This window comes from Phytophthora parasitica (assembly GCF_000247585.1).
Source record: "Phytophthora parasitica INRA-310 unplaced genomic scaffold supercont2.43, whole genome shotgun sequence".
Lineage (NCBI taxonomy): Eukaryota > Oomycota > Peronosporomycetes > Peronosporales > Peronosporaceae > Phytophthora > Phytophthora nicotianae.
In genome coordinates, this window is record NW_008649029.1 from 549311 (window position 1) to 550660 (window position 1350).

The following is a 1350-nucleotide window of genomic DNA, read 5'->3' on the forward strand; positions in this document are numbered from 1 at the left end:
GGAGCGTAGAGGACGTCATGCGCGATGAGCGCCTTCTAGTTGCTTTTGGCATCAGTGACAGCTAACGCAACACGTTTAATTCCTTCAATCGGAATCTGGTTGTTATCCCCAACAGTAATAGAGCCACCACAGGCCGCAATGTCAGCGAACCACTTGATCTCTTCCGTCACGTGACGCGTACAATCAGGGTCGATGGTCCATGTAGGATCCAGTTGTACGTTAGGTTTGGCGGCGAGACACTCTGGAGGATTTTTTGCGACATAACAACGCAACCTCACGACGGCTTTGGCGAAATACTTTGCAGTTGTCATCGTCGTCGGCTTCGCCGTCAGATTCCAATGTGCGGTTATTGCCGCGTTCACGATTCCGACCCTTGTCGTTATTCCCTCGCTTGTTCTTCTCACCTCTGTATTTCCTGCCGTTGTTGCATCAATTCTTTCTGTTATTTGAGCAACGGTACGAGTGGTTATGCGTCTTGGTGCTTGTAACAGCGATGCCAACATGGAAGACTGCACCGGCTATCACTCGACAAAATCTGAGCTCTCTCTGCAGGCCACAGCGTCGGCAAATATTGTGATGCGGTTGGGCACAGTAAAAGTATACGTCGACACCGTTAGGATAACGGTTGATCTGGGGAGGCGGTCCGGTGGCCGTTGGCGTCCACTCATATTGGTAGCATTAGTCTCGGGTGGTCCCTTTGGGAGTTTGTAGCACCTCTGTGCTTGTAAACCACTGTTCTTTCCTTCAATGTTCTGCTATAGGCCCTCATACATTTGTTGGTCCATTCAAATAGGTAGTTATTCTTCCATGATTGGTCATCGAGGGGAACAGGTATAGTGACTTCTGTCCCTCGGTCATCACTGACTCGGTGGCTACTTCTGTAGCTCTCACCGCGTTTTACAGTTTTAGGAAGAATCCAGTCAGGACTGAGCCTTCTTCGAACTTGATCTCCATTAATTAGTTCTGCATGAGGTAAGGGATGCCGTGGGACGGCACCACTTTGCACTTCCCTCAAATGCGCGTGAACATATCGTACAAAGTTGCGGTGTTCTTGGCCAGCAGAACGTCGGTGGTTTTCATATTCTTCATTGGAAACGCCTTCGCCTTCACTTCTTGTCGACGACACTCACAAGTGCTTTGAAGCTCGCGCTTCTTCTTCGGTCTGCCCTGGCTGTCCATCCGCATCTTGCGGTGGGATATAGGGCAAATGATAGGCTTGGTTCTTACGCTTGACAGAGGGGTCAGAGCTGGTGTCTGATCTCTCATCAGAGTCGGGTAGCCGCTTGAATTCATCGTCGCTCTCATCGTTGTTCACAGCGCATCTGTCGAACTGAGCGGTCTGCCCCTCTT

The 1350-nt window shown here is 50.3% G+C and overlaps 1 protein-coding gene across 1 annotated transcript; it reads right to left on the bottom strand.

Moving 5' to 3' along the window:
- Window positions 1-1011: 1011 nt before the first annotated feature.
- PPTG_14565 (hypothetical protein) lies at window positions 1012-1293 on the bottom strand (the record flags this gene model as incomplete). The annotated part of the gene is made up of 1 exon (XM_008911936.1): window positions 1012-1293. The coding sequence occupies one exon, from the start codon at window positions 1291-1293 to the stop codon at window positions 1012-1014; it is 282 nt and encodes a 93-aa protein (XP_008910184.1).
- Between the last annotated feature and the right edge of the window lie 57 nt (window positions 1294-1350).